At 41.7% G+C, this 23141-nt stretch overlaps 1 protein-coding gene across 1 annotated transcript; it reads left to right on the top strand.

Annotated features, from left to right (window-relative positions):
* Positions 1-410: 410 nt before the first annotated feature.
* On the top strand, positions 411-14364 carry LOC149872154 (alpha-1-antitrypsin-like). Its single transcript, XM_090034997.1, has 5 exons — positions 411-475; positions 3730-4392; positions 8664-8934; positions 12578-12725; positions 14097-14364. The coding sequence occupies exons 2-5, from the start codon at positions 3747-3749 to the stop codon at positions 14286-14288; spliced, it is 1257 nt and encodes a 418-aa protein (XP_089891123.1). The 5' UTR covers positions 411-475; positions 3730-3746; the 3' UTR covers positions 14289-14364.
* The last annotated feature ends 8777 nt before the right edge of the window (positions 14365-23141 follow it).

The following is a 23141-nucleotide window of genomic DNA, read 5'->3' as shown; positions in this document are numbered from 1 at the left end:
AAATATAAGTTTAGTGAAAGGAAAACAAGCATTGTTCATCCAAGATAATAGGAGCTCTGGCTTGCTTAGGCTTTTTTCTTTAGGATCCTATCTATTACAGAGAGAGATTTTTTTCTCATTTGAGTCCTTCCATTGAACCTGATGGGAATATTGACATAAGCAAATTTATTGACATATGTAAATATTTGCAAAGCCAGAGGCCTCCTATTTATGACCGTGATTATAGAAATCCTTGGAAATGGAAGTAGGTATGGGCAAATCTACCTTAGAGCATGCATATGCAGCAAAGCCAGGTACCCAGAATAATTAGTGTTATCACTGTTTGCTCTGCATCATCCCTCAAGTCAAAATATTAAATGACCTAGTTAATGTTTTCTAGAGGACACACTGCTTTCATAATGCTTTTTAATGGTATAAATAGCAGAGCAAAGTGAAGGCCAGTCATGGTTAACATAGTGGAACCTTGGAGTCTGCCGTAAGTAGACATTCTTCAATGGGGACTTCGAATATAGAATATCTGTATTGCATGCAATTAATTCCATTCCCTGATTTCATTCTTTGGTGGTGTTTTTTTTCCTCTTTCTGCAGTGAAATATGTCTTCACCAACCTTTTCTAAAGACATAATAATAATATTTAATTTCAGATAGATAATATTCACAGATGGCATTCACGTAGACATGTAATATTCACATAGAGCTTTTTTATGTTTAAAGTACCATAAAGCAGTAACCAAGTAATGTTCATAACAAGGAGACAAGTATTATTACATGGTGTCAGTTTATTTAACAAGTTTTCCCACATAAATGTCTCGAGTATACCCGTGTTAATCATCAGGGGAAATCTCAGGCCCTGTTAAAATCAATAATAAATTTTCCACTTGATTTCAGTGGGGCCAGAATTTCATCCTGGGTCCCAAGGTCCATGTCTTCTCAGAATAGAGCATTCCAGAATTGGAGAACCTTGTCATTTCTTTCCTTCACTTGCAAACAATTTCTTGGAACTAATAGGGTTTGAGTATTGTAGCTGAAACAGTCCAGGAAATGTAAGAGCAACGGGTTTTTGTGATATTTTTCTTGAAACTCTGTATCAAGAGGGGAAGCAGCACCATCTGGTGAACAAGCTTGTGTATTTTCAGGGAGCATTTTTGCATTGTGCTCACCCTCAAATCTTTCAAGCTTTCACCTTGTATCATTTCAGATGGGAAGAACTTGTAAATGATGCAAGGTTTATCCATTACCATATACAGCTTTACAAACAGGCACCGAAAACACTAGTCTGAAGGTTGTGTTCAGAAATGTGTTTATGAGCTGCAATAAGAACTGTTATCTCTAGCCTGTGGAGTAATTGGCATTATCCAGGAAAGCAGTCACTTCTTTAAGAATGATAAATTTATCCCTGTCCTCCTGTTGGTTTGCTAGTGGGATTTTAGTAAGGTGGCCTCAGCTTGCCCTAGAGTTTTTTGACTGGGAAAGTACAGACTGCCCTTCTGACTGGAGACACCACCACAAAGGGTGTCACAAAGACAGCACTGCATGTATTAAAAATAAAATGTCCAACGAACCTCTTTCCTCCAAATATCACCATGTTCTTGTGCTGTTTTCTTGTTTCTATAGGAAGAACTACTTGGCAAAACCACCAGCATGTTGTCAATGATTAGCATTTAATTAGTGGGAAAATAAAGCAGAGGTGTGATGTGATTGATTCCCCCAGGGTCACACAGCCAGGCAGTGCATACTTAGAATCAGAACTAAGCAGCTCCTGACTCTCACTCCTATGTCACTGTCTAATCCAAACTAGGCACCTTAGCATAATGTCATGCTTTGAAGGACGTGGTCTTATGAGGTCAGAAAATAGGGATTATTTAAATTAGCTTTGTAAAACAGGGTGTTACCAAAGTGGTGTCAGCTTCATTGCATTTGAATTTTTGTAATATACAAGCAAGATTCTTTGGTCAGAAAAACCTTAACTCATGAAATCTGTGTACTTTATAAAACATTCTTGTTTAAATAGTGTCTTTCGTTATTTATAATCATCTCATCTGGCAAATGGCTAGACAAGTATGGCAGCCACAGCAAGCACAGAGCAATGATTCCCAGCCTTACTAGGGAAAAGGGCTCTGAAAGTTTACAAGATAAAGATTTTATACCAAAAATAAATAGCCCATGTAGCTTTCAAATCATACACCTGAATGCAGTAAGTTGATGCAACTGAAATATTTGCTTGGAAGCTAACGTTCCTTTATGGGGGAAACTATAATATTTTAATTATTTTTTTGCTAACTGAAATTTAAATTCACTTTTGCCACTACCTCCACATACTTGTTTCATGTCAAACTAATGGAGAATCAGAGCTGGTAGTTCTTGCAGCACCATTAGGTCTATGATATCGAACAGGTAATTTATAGTCTAAGTAGAAGTCATTATGCTCAAATATCTTTTTCTAATTCTAGCAATAAGTCCAAATGCCTGAAACCTACACATTTAGAGGAAAGCCTAAACTTCATTTTAAATAACTGCAAAATTAAAGGAGCACAAAAACCCCCTAATACTTGAAAGTGTCTGACAAAGCCAGACACATGACACAATCACTAACCTCTGAGGTGAAGCTTGCACCAATCAACAGTCCTTAAGAATTAATTTCACAATACAATTAAATTCATCCCATTTTAACTTACTCTATTTGCGGGGGTAGGAAGATTGCCCAGGAACATCAGCTGCTATATAATCAACTCTCTCTCCAAGACACAGTGCTGAAAAGAATAAGAAGTGACAAGTACCATTTTTTCCTGAGGAAATTTCCTGTGGAATATAAAACATAACATTCTGTACAGAAGCCTAAATATTTCTGTCAAAAACTTAGATACTGAGATTTGGAAATGCTCATGCAGTGCCATGTGCAAATTGTATTTTGAAAGCTTCATGCTCTGTTCTCCACTCTTGTTCCTACTATCTCTTTTATGATGAACTGTGCTTCCCCCCATCCTAGGGAGAGAAGGTATTTGTTATGGGAGATATGGAGAGCTGTGCTCATAAGACATGGAGAAACTGACCTACACATCCCATATCAGAGGGCTATTCCAATTGAAATATATCAATGTTTAGCTGAAATATTTGCATTGCATAAAATATTTCATTTTTCAGAGAAAATCAAAATCTTCAGTGGAAGGTTAACCCCAAGTTCCACAAAAACACGAACACGTGGATGATGGAAATTTTATGCCAAAGTTTCAATCTACACCTGGAGTTTCAATTTGCACCTTCCTGTATTCATTTTAGTGAATCCACTCCAGACTCCCCTCAAAGGCTTTTATTTTGACTCTCAAATTGTCTAGCACACTTGCACCTGGGACCCTCCTGTTTTGAATAATGCTTTAATGTTAGAAACCATCTCCAGTTCCAGCAGAACTGCCACCATTCAGACTGGGCTCTGTGTCCATACTGAATAAAGTGGCATCCATTGCATCCTCTTGGTGTTCTTTGGCCAGAATTTGATAAATACAATCCTGAATAACCTGCTTTGTTTCTTTGGCAATATCTCTCTCAGTTAAAGAGTTAGGTGGAAGCAGGAAGCTGAGAATACACAGGAGACTTGCAGGGGAGAAATAAGAACACTTGTAAGAGTTGGGGCACATAAACAAATGACAAGATCTCCCTTTCCATAGAGATGAGAGATGAATTTTCACTACTCTGTTTAAAAACACTTGGTAACAGATTTTTTTCTCCCCTCAGAATAGTTCTAAAGGAAGATGAAGCCAGACTTCTACCTATGTGTGCTGCTTGCCGGGCTCCACAGTGTTGCTCACTGTAGTCATGAGGATGGACATGATAATCATGATGCAAATTCTACTGAACACGATTCAAAACATGAAGGTGAAGCCATGGCCTGTCTCAAATTAGTTCCTAACAATGCTGACTTCGCATTTAGATTGTACAAGGAGATTACATTAGAAGAACCTAATAAGAACATTTTTTTCTCTCCTGTGAGTATCTCCACTGCCTTTGCAATGCTGGCATATGCTGCTAGATCAACCACTCAGACACAAATTCTGGAAGGTCTCGCCTTCAACCTGACAGAAATTGAGGAGAGAGAGATACATGAAGGTTTTCAGCATCTCATCTACATGTTGAACAATCCTGACAGTCAGCTCCAGCTCAATATGGGAAACGCCATATTTCTCAGAGAAAAGCTGAAACCACTACAGGAGTTTTTAGAAGGTATCAAAAACTTGTATGATGCAGAAGCTTTTACTGCCAACTTCAAGGACTCCACAGAGGCTGAGAAACAGATTAATACTTACGTTGAGAAGAAAACACATGGGAAAATTGTTGACATGGTCAAGAACCTTGATCCAGAAACTGCAATGGTTCTGATTAGCTTTATTTACTTTAAAGGTAAGTTATGCTATACAAACAGATGTTTATTTAAAATGTAAGGTTCAGATAACTGGTTGTGATCTGGATCTTAGAATCGAAGACAAGGAAAATCCAGTTTGTTTTTTATCTTGGTCTATTGTCCTGATATTACTTATAATATGATATGTATTATATATAATTTATAATATACAAAACAATATTATTAATCCTGACCTATTGACCTTGTAAACTGATCTAGCTTAACAGTTATCTCATCAAATTATTCCACTGTGATCTAAAATAAGTTCTTGTTGATGCAGAAATAATTTTTTTAAAACCAAAAAAATAATTGCCTGTCTGTTCAAAAAGTTGTGAAGATTGCCTACTCTAATACAACAAAGAGCATATTCCATCAGCCAAACAGACAACCAGTATCTTCCTTTATTTTGAATGCACATGGAGGTCCATGTCGCTGCTCAAAACGCATAATTCATCTGGAATGAAATCCCACTTTTGAGAGTGCAGTAATAACCAAATCATACACCACCATCCTCTTCATTTTTGGTGTAAGAATCCAGGAATGCTTATCCTACTTATCTGCTTCTTTAAAAAGTTGCATGATTTAAGGCTGGACTAATTTACCTGAGGCTCCTTAAGTCTCTTTTACCATGGAATTTAGGTAAATAGAACTGGAACAGACCTGTGGAAATCATCTTGCCCAACTCCCTGCTCATAGCTGATAATTTCTGGCTAAACCATCCCACACAAATATTTGTGTAACCTGCACTTAAAAACTTTAAAGAATGGAGATTTCACAATGTAATAATTTCAAGACTGCTGTCAAATCCCCCCTTACTTTTTCATTCTCCAGACTAAATAATCCCAGTTCTTCCAACCTTTCTTTATGAATCATTTTTCCTAGACCACTAATCATTTTGGTTGCTGTCCTCTGGACTCTTTTCAATTTTTTGCACTTCTTTCTTGAAGTGAAGAGCCTCAAACAGGACACAGCATTCCAGGTTAGACCTCATCAGTGCTGAAGAGAATGGAAAAAAATTGCTTCTTGTGATTTGGATGCAACACAGTTGTTGTTATATCTGTTTGCTATTGTGGCTGCTTACAGATGCAAAAAACAAACAAACAAACAAAAACTGTGCTTTACTTTAAACTCTGTATGCCCCTGTGCCAAGCCAATACATGCCCAGAAGAGACAATGCATTTGTTAGATCTGGCTCACCCAATGTCTGTATAGATTGGATGCTTCAGCAGGGCTTCTTTGGCACTTTAATAGCTGATTCAATTAGCTATTAGATAAAAGCACCACTGAAGCACACAATCCATACAGGCACTGTGGAGCCGGACTGAACTAAAGCGCTGCTTCTTCTGGTAAAGCACATTTTATTTTTTTCTCACATCTGCCGGTGCCCTATGTTTTTAACCAAAAATCCTTCTCAATGTACAGTCCATTAGACTATAATGGTCCTTTTCTGCAGTAGTGCAGCCTACTGTATTTTGTTGTTCCTTCCTAAGCACCGTACTATGCACTTGTTGTTCTATATCTTATTCTGATAGAGTAATATGAAAGTTACATACATTAGTTTATCCATGTGCTGTAGCAGCTGAGGAAGGTTTTGAGGACTTGAAAGCTCAATGAATGAGGGGAGGATCTGAAAAGTTCTCAAAATCATTACAATAGCCACATTATAATTCAATATGTATCATTACAACTAAATTCTAGAAATATTAGTATTTACAATAGAGTTTAGGTGCCCTGGTCATGGAGGTTCACCTCCTTGTCCTAGGCTCTGTACGGAGGCAAAAGAAAAGCCAGTATGTACCTCCAATAGTTGACTGTACCTTTGCTGTCATACTACAGTAAGTTTGAAAAACATGAATATTTTGTAGCTTTATCCAATAGATACCATGCTGCATAGGAAAGGAACTAATAATTCATATTAATTTATGGAATTTTACTGTTAGTGAATTTTGGAATTTTACTGTTACTGAAAATTACTGTTTAAAAATGCTAATATTATAAAAGTCTGTCAGTAACAGTTTATTCACGCTCTGATTGGCTGACAGAAACAGCCAATCAGAGCGCAAAGAAGTGTTCTGACAGAAGGCAGCCCGCTGCCATGAGGGTGGGGACACAGGACAGAGGCGTGGGAGCTGCCCTGCCATGGAGGCAGCAGCAGCAACAGAGCAGACGGAAGGAGAGGGGCAAGGCCAGCAGGGCTGGCTTCATTCCCCCACCCCCACCCTGGTCCTTGTAGGCAACACGGGGGCGGGGGGGGGGCCTGGGCCCAAGCAGGGGGGTGGGGAGGAAGCAGGCCTGGCCCAACATGGCTGCGGCAGAGGCTGGGGGAGGGAAAGAGCAGGCCTTCTGCCCCCCATCAGGGCCCACTCCTCCCCCACACCCCTCCCCTGTGTCAGCCCCAAACCCACTCCGCCCGCCCCCGAGTGGGCCAGACATGGTGGGGGGAGAGGGAGGGAAGCAGCAGGTGCACCATGGCATCAGCAGTGACAGGGAGTCCCAGGGCTCCATTCCCACCCACTCCCCCCCATCATTCTTGACGGGCAATTGGCTAACTCAGCATAAATTTCACCAGTAAGATTTTCTGCAGACAAATGCTTTTTGAAGATCCTGTGCATTTTTGTCAGTATTACTATTCATAATTTTACAACGGAAGTAACATTGATTTCATTACACAATTATGTTTTTATCTATAATAATGCAGTTTTAATATACTTTATGAGCCTGTTCCAGTGAACATTGACATCAGTCAGTGAAAAGCCCCCTCTCTCTCCCCAGTGTTAACTTCAATAAACTTCAGATCAAACAGTATGGCCATGATCTAGCTAAAGGGATTTATATATAAAACACTGCATTTACCGATAAAGTATATCTACAGTGAGTTCTCCAGAGCAAAAGGCAAATATGGACTGGGGATTTCAACTCTATATTACTCAAATAGATTCAAAATAAAGCAGAAAGTGTACCAAAATCTAGGAGAATATCCATTTTAGAAAAGTTGACCATTTATGGTCAAGTTACAACCCACTCCACAGAAGAACATGCTTATTTGTGAGTTTTTGGCAAATTGCATTCCTGTACTTGTGCTCAGGGGTGGAAGGGAGGGCATCTTAATTACAGTGGTTCCTGGAGAGCTGCTCTAATTAAAACACCACAGCTTCAAACGTATTAAGCCCCTGCATGTTTGAAAATGGCCATGGGATGTTTTAACTAAAGCTCATTTGATAAGCTTTAGTTAAAGCACCCCACAGACCATTTTTAAACCTGTAGGGGTTTATACACGTGACGCTGCATCAATGCTACAGCATTCTAATTAGAACACATTGAAGCATGTATATAGGTACCCACCGAGGCCAGCTTTTGCTCCCAGATTAGTGCACTATATATTGACTGTTGAAATTAATGGAAATGTAATGCATATAAGTATGTCTGAATGCAAAATTTGTGCCTTAGTAGGGGAGCCAAAATAGCCTTTAATTATCTTTTACTAAAGTTGATCATTTAAAGAAAAAAAAATCCTGTGCATTTATTGGTGTGAAAGCACAGATTCACATACATGCCCATAAGTTAGGCAAAGAAATGCAAGGATAGAGATATGAAGCAGCATTTTATAAAAGCAGCAAGAATTCATTGCTGGCAGGTGAAATAAGAAAATGACTGATTTGGTATTAGAACATAAATAGCATAGCAGATGTTGACTATGAAACTTGCTCATGACCAGGCAAAACTATTTCCACTTTAGCAGTAGCAAAAATCTTTAACATGGTAAACTTTGCTTTCTTCCAAATTACAGTACTAATAAATGAAAAGGGTTGCATTTTTACCACTATACAAAAGTCTTTCTACATCCTGGAGATTTTACTGTAATAAATGGAATAATACTCTGTGATTAAGGGACAGAGGGATGAGGAGTTAGGAGGTCTGGGTTCGGCTTCTGTCTTCTACTAATTTTTAATGAAACCTGTAAGTGACTTAGACACTCTGTGCATCACTTTCCCCAATTATAAAAAAAAATGTAATTAAAATGACTACTTTACCTCAGCAGGACATTTTAAGGCTTATTGCACTTCATCTAAATTTCTGGGGTGTCCAACTACCATTATAAAGATAAATGCCTATTATTAATGTTTTGTTGTAAATCAAATAGTCCATTATAAATGAGCTTCTGTATTCACCTAAACACACCACGATATCTGAGATGCACAAATTATACTGATTGTATGAGTAATTTCTTATTTTCACAGAATTTCACCTACATTCTATTTTTTTCTTTAAGGAAAGTGGAAGAAACCTTTTGCGTCAGAGTTCACTAGAGAAAGAGACTTCTTTGTAGATGAGGAAACAACAGTTAAAGTTCCTATGATGCACAGAACAGGCATGTTTTACATGCATTTTGATCATGATCTGTCTTGCACTGTGTTAAGACTTCATTACAACGGAAGTGCTACAGCATTTTTTATTCTGCCTGAAAAAGGAAAAATGAAGCAGTTGGAAGATGCTCTGGTGAAAGAAACAGTGTCTAGGTGGTCAGAGTCACTCTTTCTAAGGTAATTTTTTTTACAATTTATTATAAGAGATAGCCAGTTCAAAACATGGCACTGGTAAACAGTAGGCCTGTGTGAAGTGGCAAGTATTCAATTCGGATTCGACTGATTCAGAGGGACAGTGATTCAATTCAGTGATTTGAATCACTGTCCCAATTTGATTCGGTGATTAGGATCCAAAGATTCAGCGTCGATTCAGAGATTCAGCCATAAACTAAACAGGGAGCAGTCCTTGAGGAGGCTGGATACAGCTGCCTCCAGCTGGTAAGTTTGTTGTGGTGGGTGGACAGGGGAGGGGATGGAAGGGGTGTGAGGGGAGCAGATCAGTGCCCCCACAGTGAGGGAGGGATTGGGGCTGGGACAAGCTCCCCAACTGGGGCAGGGGGGTATGGGACTTGGAGAGGGAGACTATCGCCTCCGTGCGCCATCACACACCACCAGTCTGGGAGAGGGCATAGGAGCAGGAGTGTGCCTCCGGATCTGCATGGGGCAGGCTGGGCCAGGCTGCACTCCAGACAAGTGGTGGAAGGCACTGGGAGTAGGGGCTATGCTCTCTTGCTGCTCACCCAGCCTCCCAGCGCCTCCTGGACAAGCCGCGGCTTCGGCCTGGTTGGGCAAGCAGCGGCAAGCGCATGGGGGTGGGCACGTGCACCCGGATCGGGGCAGGGCTGATGGCAGGGGCTTTGGGGAATTTGAGGGTGGCTGCAGCCCACCCCCATAGCCCCTGCTCCACTGCGCTCTGCAGGGTGGGTGGAGCTAGGGCTGTGCTCTGGGCTGCGGCTGGGGCTGGCCACCTGGAGTGCAACCCTGGCTCCATCAGCCCCACAGAGCTCAGCCTGATAGTGGGCAGCTGGGACTAGCTTCCCAGAGCACAGCCTGGCCCAGCCCACCCTGCACAGATCTGGGGGCACATGCCCACTCCTATGCCCTCCCGGACCGGAGGTGCACTGTGGCAGGAGCCCCTCTCCCCAAGTCCCGTGCCTCCTTGCCCTGGCTGGGCAGTTTGTCCCAGCCCCAGCCCCAATTCCTCCCTCACTGTGGGGGCATTGATCTGCCCCCTGACACCCCTTCCCTTTCCCCTCCACCCACCACAACAGACTTACCAGCTGGAGGCAGCTGTGTCCAGCATCCTCGAGGACTGCTGCTTGTTTAGTCTAGGAACTAATTTCCAAATTGGCGCCAAATCTTTCCCAAATTGATTTGGAGGCTTCCAGTTCAATTCGGAGGTTTTAATGCATCTCCCAATTCAATTTGGATTCAGAGATTTGGCTGCCGGATCTGGCCGGATCTCCTCCGAATCAAACCGGCTACCAAAGTTCCACACAGTCCTAGTAAACAGAAGTGCAGGGGTTCTGTTTTTACTAGCTCTCAGTGACACTGAATCAGAGCTGCTCAGTGTCACCATGCATTATTTTTTTACACATGCCAACCTGCAAAATCTATCCTGGGCTTCCAAGATTTGTATTGGGATAGTTTTAACTTATGCATCCCAACCAGTAACAATTCTGCAAGTGACATATATTCAGTCAGTCAGTTGATGGTGTGAAGGCTGGAATGGAACCTAACTGACCCTCTCAAGCCTCTCAATTAATTTAGCAGGACAACTATGGCTCATGGAGAAAAAGTAAATTTAAGCTGACCAGCTCAGATGGAAGAAAAGAGCCATTGTTACAGTTACTTTTCAGGGCAGATTTGTACTTTGTTTACTATTAATGGCACATGCCTCTTTCCTAGAGAAGAAAAGTAAAACAAAGTAAAAATTCAGTCATGTGCCTGCAGAGCCCCAGGAAACTTATTCTCTAAATAAACTCTGATTTAGACAGTTTCACAGGAAAGACAGAGGGGAGGTGATACGCATATCATATTTTACTTACTCATTTTCACAATCTGATTAAATACTCCTCCTAAATTGGTACCTACATTGCAAAGTTTATTGCTCTGCAGGAGAGCTTTTGAGAGACACTATAATGGTTCAAGGAAATTCTGTTTGCTCCCACCATTAGGAATGATACCAGCAAGGGCATTTCATTGCTACTACCTGCTTGAGAGAGAAGACATGCTAACACTGTTAAAGCAGCATTGCAGATAAAGCCAGATTGATGTGTTCCTAATTCATTGAAGCTCCCCACTGTTACTGACCAACCATTTCACAACCTTTATTTAGTAAAATTTAAGTATTGCATTTGACAAACTAGCTGCAATTTAGTAAAGCATTTTATACATGCTACAGCCATCTTAATAAATGAGTTCAAAATGGTTTGTAACAGAGCACAGTCAAATAGATGAATGTGTAAAGCAAATGAACACTGGCTAAAGAAGAGTAGTTGAGGTATACTGCTAAAGAATAATATTGTCCTGGTGCAAAGGTTACAGGAAGTTTCTTATTACTCGGGCTCTGGCTCAGGCTCAAGTTCAAGATGAGAGGAGGAATACATTATAGTGAAATAAAGATCAGTATTACCACAGGTAGCATTTATCTGGTGTGCTGATATTCCAAGGGATCATTTGCTGGTGCTGAACTAGGCAGCTCTGACAGCAGAGGTTATTGGAATCAGTGAAGACAGAGAAATAATATAAAGGGCTAAGAAGAATACAGGGATATTGGGCAGCAAATTGGTTATGAGCCAGTAATTTGATACTGCAAAAAAGAAAGTCATTGTAATTCTTCATGGTGAACTCAGAAGTCTCCTGGATTACATGCAGCTTTGGCACAAGCCTCCTGACTAAAAACTGAATCAAAAAGAGATTGAGAGAGGTGGTGGGCTAGAACTAAAGGGCAATTTCAGGTAAATTGCATGAATTTCCTCTTTGTCGTGGGATTTTTTTTTAAGAAAGGAGGCTGTTACAACTGACAGTAAACCAAGCAAGTTCAAAGTGCCAGTGTAATCTTGCCAATGACTTAGACACTATTGATCAAGTAGGCAGTATAGCCTAGTGACACGAGTCAGACAGATCAGAGGCCAATGTGATCAGAGTAGTGTTGACCCACTTGGGTAAGGAAGATATGCAATTTCTGCTATGAGAGTCTTCCAGAGGATTTGCCAAATTGTACCTCTACAGACAAACTTGACTTCAGAACCCCCAGTAGCAATGTTGGGGTGATACACGTATGGTTGGTGTTGGTGCTAGCCTTCCCCTCTGGCTCAACCTCCTGACTAGAAGGCACTGCAGCTCATAGGTGCCACTTCTGAATCTACTGAATTTTGAGAAAGTACCAGCTTCCCCTGCTTTCATGTCCAACTACAGGACTTCCCTGCTCCCTAGCCTTGTCCCAGCCTTTCAGCCCCTTCTATGCCTTTCCTGGCCTGACTAATCCATCTACTCCTGGCCTTCATCCAGCTGCCCTCTAAGTGGTTCACTAGGCTGCTGGTTCCACTCACCTATTCCCTGTCCATGATACCCATCTTGTCTGTCTGCTCTCTTCTCTTGCTCACATTGATACCCGTTGTGCTCATCCTTTGTTTCCCTGCAGGGATTATCTACATCAGTGTTTGAAAGCACTAGCAATCAGAGTGACATTGAGTATTGTACATAAAGGACAGTGCCTGTTCACTGGGATTTTCTCTTAACAGTCACAGAAGCTGGTCTACCTTGCTCTTACCCGCATGAAATATTTAATCTTCTGCTTTGTTGTTTTTTTCTACAGCTCAGCATATCTGTACATCCCCAAATTCTCCATCTCTGGTACTTACCAAATAAAGAAACTTCTCATGAAAATGGGGATTACTGATGTGTTCACTGACAACGCTGACCTGTCTGGAATTACTGGGACACCCAACTTCAAGGTTTCCAAAGTAAGTATACAGCAGCAGAGGGTCTCTTTAACATCCCAGTAGAAAACATTTGAATTTTAAACTCAAGTGCAAATGCCATGTAAAAACATTGCCTGATTTAGTAAATCAGCTTGCACCTTATAGGCTAATTAAAAGAGGTGTGGAGCATGAACTTTCATGATCCCGAGCTCACTTCTCCAGAAACAACTTGGATACACTACTCTGTGCTTGTCTATTCACAGCATCTGAAGAAATGAGCCCAGGATCACAAAAACTCATTTTCTACATCTGATTTAGTTAGTCTATAAGGTGCAAATTGACCCTGGCTTCTGCCTGACTTCCAACTAACACAGCTAACTACTGCTTTCTGCTCATGGTTAGCAAATTTGAACCATCCTTAATTAGCAGTCACACTGGGCCAGGTTCATGTGGATGCAACCCTCTTCAGGTCACCAGATTTACATCAGGGATGACTTTAGCCTAACAAGAACATGGGTTTGCAGACTAGTACTTTAACCTTTAATGAACCAGTATTAAATTCATGAACTCTCTGGAGCATAAATGGATTCCCCTGAAGAAGAATGAGAGGCCAGAAAGCCTAATTCCCAAGAGAAGCTCCTAAACATATTTGGAACCTGCTTCTCATCTTCCTACCCCAGAAAAGCAGCACTGGAAAGCTGGCAAGCTGGGACATCTCAGTGATCTTAAAGGAGGTACAGACTGCATGTAAGGAGCGATGTGGCTTCCTGCTTCCCACAATAATACAACTCAAAGGAGAAAAGAGGCTAGGAAAAATTAAATCCAGCAGGAAGAAGAAAAAAATCAAAGGGTTAGGGGAAGCAGTTCAGATAAACATCTACCTTTTTTTGACTTAGGATTGGACACTTACAGTTGATGCTTACTTCCCCCCCCCAATCATTTTTTTTTCCATTCAGCGATCTCCATTTCTCTGTGTGTGAGACTAATAAAAACAAGTTAGCACAGCACAAGAAAAGTCAGCACCTCTCTTCTGTTTATTGGCCTCAAGGACATGTGAGGTGTTTAAGGCCTTATGCTGGTCCTTTTGGTTATGGATCAGCTTCACCCATGATCCTTTAAAAGCCATCCTTACAGAGATATGAGGGAGTGGGACTATTTTTCTGTGGATGGAAATAGTTACTTTGAGAGAGACTCTCTTTCACAGGGCAAAGCACTGTGCATATCCATCCCAGTTCACAGCTGATGTGACAATAAGCTGTGCATCCCATGGTCTTCTCTCAGTTCTGTCTTCCTTTTGCTCAATTCCCCCAGGACAGATCTTCTGAATGTCACTGGTTTAAAAGTGTTTGGATTACCTATGGTAAGCTCTTGTACTATGCCAAGAACTGCAAGGTGTGCTTTATTTCCCCACAGGTTGTGCATAAGGCCGTGGTGAATGTTGATGAGAGAGGCTCTGAGGCAGCAGCAGCAACAGCTGTTGAAATTATGCCTCTCTCTCTTCCCCCACCCATTGAATTCAACAGCCCCTTCCTAATGCTGATTTTTGATAGAGTTACCAACAGCACACTCTTCATTGGAAAAATAATGAACCCTAATGAACAATGAGTATGGAAGTACAGTTAACTCAGCTACAAGTTCTGATTGCTGTGACTGAATAAAGGAACTTTGAAACATGAAATAACATGAAGTATTTCTTCTTTTGTCGTTATGGAGCTTAAAGTTCTTTCCTAGTAAACACTGGTACTCAAACTTACTGTCAGTAGCTGTGGGTGCTGGAAAAGCTCTATTGACATAGGGAGCTCTGTTGTCAGATGTGGGAAGAAAAAGGTATTTTTAAATTAGGCCAGCAAAGGAAATCCTTTTCTGACTGCTCAGAATTAAGAAAAGATTTGCAAACTTCCTAGCACACAGATATTGCACTTGTATCACGTTAAAACAGAATCCTTTGCTTTAATTTTCGTTGTCAGTGAATGTTATGTCAGATAAAGTGGGAACAGTCTCGCTAACACAGAAAGCCTTGCCCGTACTTACTTGGTTCATTAGCATAAGTTCCAAGAGCAGAAAGCCACCACCCAGCCACTGGAGTGGCGATACACAGCTCCACTGCAGTTGCTGAACTGGAAGAGAGCAAAGTGCACTCTAGGAAGTCACCAGCTACGAAAGGGACTTCTACAGTGGGCAGAAGCTGTAGTAGTGTCTGTGCAAACCTGCTGCCAGCTACTGAACTTGAGCAGAAGCCTTAATTTGCCTTGCACAATGGAAGGCTGTCCAAAAAAACATAGGAACACTGAGTGAAGACTCAAAACATTATAGTTTACATCAGGCTTGTTCCATCCTTGTTACAACATAGCAAGAACGTGTTGGCCTGGGAGTTAAAAGAGTATGGGGTTAAGGAAAGTGAAGAGAAGAAAGGGGATTTTAGGAGGCTGAGGTCACAGGGAATGGGACCAGAGGGTATTGTACAAGTGTGCACACATGTATGTACTTAAAAATCTCTCCTACAACAAACCTTTTCCATTTATAGAGCTATTCCTGGTTCTTCCCTTTGGGTATACAGATCAAAGTAGAACAAGAATTATTAATGCAGTATAAAAAAGTTGTTCACACAAGATTCCTAGCCAAATGTTTTAGATTCAATAGGTCTGAATTATTCAGGTGTGTATTTGAACTTTAATCCCATGAAAGATATGCCCATCACTAGGCAACATGAGGATATAGTTAATTGGCTTGTAATTATTCAGGGCCTGGACCCAACTCATGCTGACAGACTCACAGAAAAGCTATATCATGAAATATATCACATTTCACCTGTCCTTTTAAAGGAGTTGAAAGTAAAGAGGACATAGCAAACTTCATCTGAGTCCCTTGGCACAGCTAAGTGAATATCTATGGCAGCTTTAACATGTATTGATTGTTACTATCCTCCAAAGGGAGATAAGGTCTGGCTGCTAAAAAACAGTGGCTGTAGAAACCACACAGTCACACACTTTCCTTGGCAACAGGCATGTTTCTGGGAGGAGGTGTAGGAGTCCCAATGGGAGTGCCCCACGTAGGAGATCATCCCTTGCAGTGGAAACACACAATTGATCAGTGAAATCAGGGTTAAATCTGCTTTGCAAGACAACCTCAGAAAGGCCAAAAATATAGTCTGTGAGTTCATGAGCAGGACAATACGGTGACCTTTTCTACCTGGTACATGTAAAACAAAGACTAACTGCTTTACCTTTCACAGTGCAGAGGAAAAGAATGCAATACTTGGACACAAAAAAACTGGACTTGAAGTGACATTTCAGCGTTATGTTTTAATGAGACACAAAAGTTAATGTCTCATTTACAAGTGAACCATGTGTCTAACTCTGCGTGTGTAATCTGTGGAGAGACGAGAGTATGAACATCCCTAACTGGGATTCCTGCCATCAACACTTACCATGATTGCACATACGCTACATAGTCTTGTTGGCTCCTTCTCATACTCTCTTCCATCTGTTAGAAAGGCATTCAAACTAGGTTCATTTGCATTAAGGCTGCTTTACGAATGGCTGCTACATATGCCCATTTGCCAAACCTCTTTGAAAGAAGCTGTTGATGATGCAACATTGCTATCTTGGATAGCTTATGTTACATTGTATCTATTGAGATCTCACTGCTAAAAATATGCCTTTCAGAGAAGCAAGAGACAGGAAGATAAGACTTATTTGTTTACTTAAAAAGCGATAGCTCAATTGAGCTAGATCCTCAGCTATTTATTTCAGCATCACAGCTTCCTTCATTTCAACAGAGCCAGACCAATTCACGTCAACCAGGTATCTGGCTAAGCTCATTTCAGTGGAGTGATTCACATGGCTCCAGAGCATGCAAGAAGGAAATCGGACCCCAATTCCTCTTCTTGTGACATCCACAAAACTAATACTACAGCCTCCATCATAAAGTAGGATGGAGAGGTAAGGTCATAATGGGAAAAAGGGGCATTTAAAGGGGGCAGGAAGAACAACAGTATCTAGGCTTTATAAGTTAGTTATTGCAAATTTCATAATGTTTTGATTAGTCATTTACTCTCCCACTTACAACATCCTGGTGTTCTGATCAATATAAGCCGTGCTCAAGGATGGAATCCAAAAATTCATTAAGAGTTCATCTTGCAGACCATAAGAACAAGTCTACATTTCTTTATGATAGAGACATCACTGTTATACCAAGAAAAGATATGTAGGGATAAAGGACTGTAAGGGGCCTCTTGGGTCAATAAGTCTGGACCCTCGCTGTGTTTTTGATTCTCATCCATGACTGCCTCCCTCCCAGAATTGGGGTTGAGTATTCAATGGACGGTCAGCTTTTCAACCTGCAGTGCCTTCATAGCAAAATGAAAGTTACCAAGACTGGCATCATCACCCTCTAAGTACGCTGAAGGTGCTTATCACCACCTGGGATTCTCCCTTAACATTGGGGATTAAGGTGCTCTATCAGCCTGCCCCAACACAAGCTGCCCTCCTCAAATTACCGTTGGTGGAGAACCCCTGGAAAATGTCAAGCATTTCTCATTCTTGGCAGTCACCTCTCCCAGTCAGGGAGAAATCAAACATAGGATTCACTATACCAATGTATTCTGTGGCAAGCTGCTTCACCATGTCTTTGGTGACCAAGATCTGTAGATGAAAACTAAGATCCTTGTCTACAATGCAGTGGTTATCCTCATATCCTCTATGCGTGCAAGATGTGGGTGACACATCAAGCCATCTTTGGTGCCTGAAATAGTTCCATAAGCATTGCCTCAGAAAGATCCTTCACATTAGGTGGGAAGACCACTGCACAAATGCCAGCATCCTCTATGCAGCTAACAACCAGCACTGAGGCAACGATCATAAAACATCAACTCCACTGGGCTAACCACAGTGTGTGGATAGATGACACTCACATCTCCTGAAGCAAGTCCTCTTCTCTCAACTTAGTCATGGTAAGAGGACCCACAGAGGACAGAGGAAGCACTACAAGCACACCCTGAAAGCATACCTTAAGGGTGGTATCAACCCTATAAATTGGGAAGTGCTGGCTGGTAACAAGTCTCAATGGTGCTGCACCATACATCAAAGAGAACCGTTTTGCTCAGGAAGCCAAGAAACAACAGAGGAAGAAGGAAAGTGCACAATATCCTGGTCAACAGTTGTGTACACCCATCTTCCCCCAAGCCACCACTTGGATATCTGTGGAAATACTTGCAGAGCATGGATTGGATTCCTCAGCCACCTTAAAACTCACCAGTAATCCCTTCTGAGTGCTGGGGGGATACAAAAACAAGGCTGACTTAGGATTTCCAAACTGTGACTGAGCAATGGAGATAGCGGGGGCCTGCTACAACACTGGCTGATTTTGAGAAACATTAGTATCAGAGTTAGGGAGAGAAGCCTGCCAGACTTATTTAATCAGGCAACAAATCCTGGTTTATTGACATCTTGCTTTTATTTTCCACTACAACATTCATTGGAGACAGGGTTGAACTGCAGACAGGCAACATATTTGACACAAAGGCAGCACACAGCTTGCTCTCTGCCAGTGCTTGTGTGGTACCATGTGATGTTCATTTATTCTGTTCTATTTAGTCTTTCTGCCTCTATCTTTTCCTTGCTCCTCCCCCTTCACCCCCCCCACGCTGCCTCTTAGCCCACTGACTCTTCCTGCAGCACCACAAAGCACACTTCTCATATGTGTTCTGTGCATTTCTACTGTGCACTAGATCTTTTCACAGCCTCCCACTCCCACACATTAACATTTCTTTCTTCCCACCTGCATGATGCCACTTGTACAGAAAGTGGATGCCGTCAGCTCTACTGCTGCACTGCCTACATTAGTCATTGTGCTTGCACACACGCCACTGTGGCATTTACATCGGGAAGTCCAACTTGCCCAGCAAGCAAAATATCTGATTGGCTCCCTCTACATCCCTTCTCTTTAAAGTACAGCACACTTACCCTACACATCTGAGAGCTAGGAGCACCATCAGGGCCTGAGGGAAAGGGCAGGGTTTTCAGTCCAGGCTCTCCTCCAATTTATTTCAATTCATTAATAATGGTCAGGACCTGGTTTTGAATTAACCTAAGGCTTGCAGTATCCTGGGGCAAGAGAAGGCTATTAGACCCAGCTCTGAGCAGGAGGCAGGGAATAGCTGTGTCATCCATGGTAATCCAGGAAGGAATGGAGGCTCAGTAAGGCACAGTTCCTTCCCAGCTCATTCTTTCTGGGAAGGGATTAAGGCACTTTGCCCCTTTTTAGGGTCCAATTTACTCTCCTCAGATCTGGCCAACCAGTCTAGGCCACACACAGGGGAACAGAGCCAAATCTCTTTCTGTTCCACTCCTACTCCATCAGCTAACTCCATGAAGGCAACATGTGCTGTAATGCATAAGATGGTTGTAGTCTAATCATCCATTTCCCTACTTGACTTGTTCCTTACACGCCCAAGAAGGGGCAAGGGATGCTTCAGCCCTTTCTGATTTCTTGTGCCTTTTCCTGTTTCATTATAACTGTTCTGCAAGGTGAAGTACTAAGTTCAAGGGCAGCTTCTCCATAGCCCAGAGCTTTTTAGAAAGAGATGGCATTGATGGAAAACAATGTGCTTCTAACAATGATTTAAGGCCCTGCATTAAGCCAACCAACTGACGTGACAAACATGACTCATGTCCCTAGCTCTTAGTCGTCCATACTTATTGCAGAATTCATAAAAACACAGGGATGCTTAGCATGGGCTTCTTAAGACTTTCCAGCTGAGAGAAAATGCAAATCTACCCAGAACTTCCCTTGCATAGTTCAGCAGAACTAAAACCAAGTGGTTTGAGAAGTTAAAAAAAGTGTACTTACTGCTTCCAAATTTTCAGCCCAAGTTTTCCTGGTTCCAGCTCAAAAGCCAAAGTGCTGAAATTCTATGAGGGACAGATCAAGAATCCACAAGCTGTAGAGCAACAAACTCTTTTTTGCTGGTTTGTTCTCCTGCAAAGTAGAACTAGGAAGGTTTCAGAACTGGCTAGCTATGTATCAAAGAACTAGTAGAGGACATTCATTAACATCTTTCAGTATGAAAATGCCCCCCACTTCTGCTCTTCCAATATTTCCATCATAGCCTGAATGACTTGTCTCAAACAAAAAGAAAAAAGACTTGGAGAAAGGGAGACCCTCGCTCAGAAAATAGGAAGCATGTAAAACCCCTGGCGGGGGGAAGGGACCCTAAGGATATGGTGGGCACATGCTGTCCTGACACCAGAGGGAGATTCAGAGAGCCTCTACCATGAAAGGAAAGAAGTGAAGGGATGCTCAGAGTCCCTGACAAGGGGAGGAGGATTTGGGGAACACAGACAGTATATATACAGAGGGCCTGGCATAAGTGAAGGGCAGTTGAGCTGTGAATCCCTAAATTAAGGGGGTGGGGGGCAGTGCATGGGAATGAAAGAATGAGCAAGGATCCCATAGGGTGTGAAGCCAGAGAAACCTGCATAAAGCATGAAGTGTGTGACCTTCTACTTCTCAAAAGGGGCTGCTTTTTCTCTGTGCAATGGCTCACAGAATACCAATGTATGGACAAATTTCCTGATACTTACAGAGAGAGCAGGAACAGGATGTGCTCATGGTGTTTGTCCAGAACTCAAAGTGCCATTCTGTTCTAGTACAACATGCATTCTAAATGCTGAAACACTGCAACTTCTGTAAAAGCCAAGATGCAAAGTGACCCTTTTGACTCTTAAGGGGGTCACTAATCACCATGTGCTTGGGTCTGTAAGGATTAGTTGCTCCCCTAAGCATAGGGGAATCATAGAATCATGAGTTGGAAGGGACCTAGACAGATCATCTAGTCTGACCCCCTGCCATGGGCAGGAAGGAGCACTGGGGGTAGCAGGGGTCATAAGACCCCAGCCAGGTGCCTATCCAGTCTCCTTTTGAAGATTTCCAGGGAAGGTGAGAGCACCACCCCTCTGGGAAGCCTATTCAGGAAGAGCCAGGAAGTCACCAGAACTTGAAAAGGGAGAGTTTCAGGCAACATAAAGTGCCCCCTTAAGGTTGCTGACATCCCTCTTCCACATTAGGAACACTTCCCCATGCCTTCCCTTTTGATAAGTCCCACTATCTTGCTTTCCCATGCTGGATCACAACTCTTCCCTCTAGCCTGGAACCAGGAGGGGACGGACATCAGTAACTGTGGGTAGAAATGAACAAGCACTGAGCCAGTAGTGTGTCAGAATGGAGAGAACTGGAGTAGTAGGACCTGCAGCAGAAGGGAAGGTATCTGCAAATACAAAATTCTATGCCTAGCAGTAGGTTAGGAAGGCTAGAAGTACTTCAGGGAGCATTAGGGCATAGAAAAAAAAGTAAAGCTGGCAAGAGCTGTCCTTCTGGGGCTAATGGAGCACAGGAGGGTCAGACCTTTCAGTGAAGCTATCCAGAGTTTAGGAATCTCTCCCCATTCTCTTAAATTGGTCAGAAAGTAACTGATAAGATGGGAGGCTAGCATGCCAAGACCATCACAGGAACGGAGGAAAAAGCAAGGAGCTCTTAGGGTGCGATAATAGCAGAAACCTGCAGAAAGAATTAAATAAGATCACATGCTGAATGCCTAAGTCTGGCTTCTAGAGGATTTCACACTATACAACATTATGAAATGCCTGCAATCTGCGTCTTTATCTTGGCAGATACCATCTGAGAGCAAGTATTCTGTTATTCAGTCACTAGCTCTTTTGCAATTTGACTAAAGGAAACACTGAAAAAGCACGGCCATCAGAAACAAGATTTGCTTTATCTTTGGTAAATGATGCTATCAGATTCAATTCAGTAGGTTTCAATGTTCCATTATATTATAATATGGGAATATTCCAAGGAGAATATATGAAGCCTAAGCTAAAGATTACAATAGATAATTTATGTACAGACTGTAGACAATAGTGTAAAGGTATATTATTTTAAAAGCTCTTTCAAGTTTAAATAACTATAATTCAATAAATCCAATCCAATAAAACCTGTGTGTGATTACTCATCCATTTGTTTCTTCAAGTCTGTCCAAATCTAGAAATTTGTAATTTTTTTTTACATCTAGAAATAAAGTCTCACCAAAATTTTGAATTTAGAACATTATTTGTAAACACGTATTATACCTAACACTTTTAAACTGTTTGTTGGAACATGTGCACATTATTGGTAATGACAGGTCACTAATATGAATGAAATTTATATTTCTACTTGTCTCTCAAGCAATGCTAACATTTATTTTTACATAAGACCTGGATTAAAATCTAATTCTGTTAACAATTACTTACATTTGAGGATTACTTGGACTTTAAAGAAACCATTCACCTCTTAAATGAGACCGTAGTGAGATAAATCTGAATATCATAAACATTCAATTAGTTGGAAATAGGATTGAACAACCCGCTTCAAAATGAGTGAAACAAAATCATCAGCAAAGCTAACCGCATTTTATCAGAAGATGCATGACAAATAGAACCAAGGAAGTGATACTTCCCCTCTATGCGGCATTGGTCAGACTGCAGTTGGTGTACTGCATCCAGTTTTGAGCACTGTACTTCAAGAAGGATGTTGACAGACTCGAGAAAGTCCAGAGGAGGGCCACTCATATGGTTAGGGGCTTACAGGACAAGCCCTCTGAGAAGAGACTGAGGAACCTGGACCTTTCCAGCCTCCACAAGAGAAGGCAGAGAAGTGATCTTGTGGCTGCCTACAAATTCATTAGGGGAACGCAGCAAGGGATCTGAGAGGCTCTGTTCACCAGGGCCTCTCAGTAACAAGGAACAATGGTCACAAGCTGACAGAGAGCAGTTTTAGGCTGGATATCAGGAAAAACTTAATGATAAGGGTAGCCAAAATTTGGAATGGGCTTCCAGGGGATGTGGTACTCTCCCCTACTTTGGGGGTCTTTAAGAGAAGGCTGGATAGGCATCTGGTTGGGTCATCTGACCCCACGACTCTTTCCTGTCTAGGCAGGGGGTTGGACTCGAGGATCTGTTGAGGTCCCTTCTGACCCTAGCATCTATGAACCACGTATCTAACTAAAGTACCATATTGAAACACTATAATGTTACCAATAATAAACAAAACTACTCAGTATTCATAAAACCTTTTTAATTGTTAGATCTTAAAGCACTTTCCAAAGATAAGTAAAAGGGTTTAATGTTTGTATATTCCCTATCCCTAAAATAAAAACAGTTGGGTTCATAAAATAGCATTGGGGAAAATTAAATAATTCCAGAGTAATCTCTCTACAGCGAAAAGCAACTCTCACACAAGACAGATTTCTGAATGGTACCCCACTCTCAGTAAAAAATATGGGCAAGATTCAGTAAATTAAGTGACGCTGTAAGGTAGAGGGTAGATTTCAAACAGGGCTAAAAGCTTAATTTAAAGCCACAAATACAAATAAACTGATGGTCACATTTAGACTTAGAAATTACATTCCAAGCCAAATGC

The sequence above is a fragment of the Crocodylus siamensis genome, chromosome 2 (assembly GCF_052110815.1).
Source record: "Crocodylus siamensis isolate JL-2025a chromosome 2, ASM5211081v1, whole genome shotgun sequence".
NCBI lineage: Eukaryota > Metazoa > Chordata > Crocodylia > Crocodylidae > Crocodylus > Crocodylus siamensis.
Note: the sequence above shows the minus strand (reverse complement) of the source record. Positions and strands in the feature narration are given on the sequence as shown.

Excerpts from the sequence above, each read along its gene's own strand:
- LOC149872154 (XM_090034997.1), top strand. The coding sequence starts at position 3,747 with ATGAAGCCAGACTTCTACCTATGTGTGCTGCTTGCCGGGCTCCACAGT. Across the intron at positions 4,393-8,663 it reads TAGCTTTATTTACTTTAAAG|GAAAGTGGAAGAAACCTTTT; the intron begins GTAAGTTATGCT and ends TTTTTCTTTAAG. Across the intron at positions 12,726-14,096 it reads CCAACTTCAAGGTTTCCAAA|GTTGTGCATAAGGCCGTGGT; the intron begins GTAAGTATACAG and ends ATTTCCCCACAG.